The sequence below is a fragment of the Buceros rhinoceros genome, unplaced genomic scaffold (assembly GCF_000710305.1).
Source record: "Buceros rhinoceros silvestris isolate BGI_N320 unplaced genomic scaffold, ASM71030v1 scaffold5343, whole genome shotgun sequence".
Taxonomy (NCBI): Eukaryota; Metazoa; Chordata; class Aves; order Bucerotiformes; family Bucerotidae; genus Buceros; species Buceros rhinoceros.
The window spans coordinates 52,204-52,644 of record NW_010402945.1 but is presented as its reverse complement, the minus strand read 5'-3'; the positions used below and the strand labels follow the sequence as shown (position 1 = coordinate 52,644).

At 50.3% G+C, this 441-nt stretch overlaps 1 protein-coding gene across 1 annotated transcript in view; it reads right to left on the bottom strand.

Annotated features, from left to right (window-relative positions):
- The window catches only part of DUSP16 (dual specificity phosphatase 16), a 31,422-nt gene that overhangs the window by 13,727 nt on the left and 17,254 nt on the right, over positions 1 to 441 (bottom strand). Inside the window, exon 3 of the mRNA XM_010132811.1 lies at positions 188 to 218. Within this exon, the coding sequence (XP_010131113.1) occupies positions 188 to 218 (31 nt within the window). The remainder of the gene's footprint in view (positions 1 to 187; positions 219 to 441) is intronic.

The following is a 441-nucleotide window of genomic DNA, read 5'->3' as shown; positions in this document are numbered from 1 at the left end:
GGGAAAGAGCTGGAGAACTCAGCAAATCCACCTGTGAGAAGAAGAGTATGTATTTAATTTACATGCAGTGTTACAGGCATTGGTGCCCATACGAGTTCTCGGAAAGCAGCATTTGTTGCAGGAGACGGGGAGGCATGAAGGGGCGGTGGGAGAGCCTTAACAGAGGAACTGTACGTGTGCCTCTTCGGGGAAAGAGCTGGAGAACTCAGCAAATCCACCTGTGAGAAGAAGAGTATGTATTTAATTTACATGCAGTGTTACAGGCATTGGTGCCCATACGAGTTCTCGGAAAGCAGCATTTGTTGCAGGAGACGGGGAGGCATGAAGGGGCGGTGGGAGAGCCTTAACAGAGGAACTGTACGTGTGCCTCTTCGAGAAGAGCCATGACTGTGGAACCAGCCATCAGAAGGTAAGGTCTGGCTGCATATTCCCACTCTGACA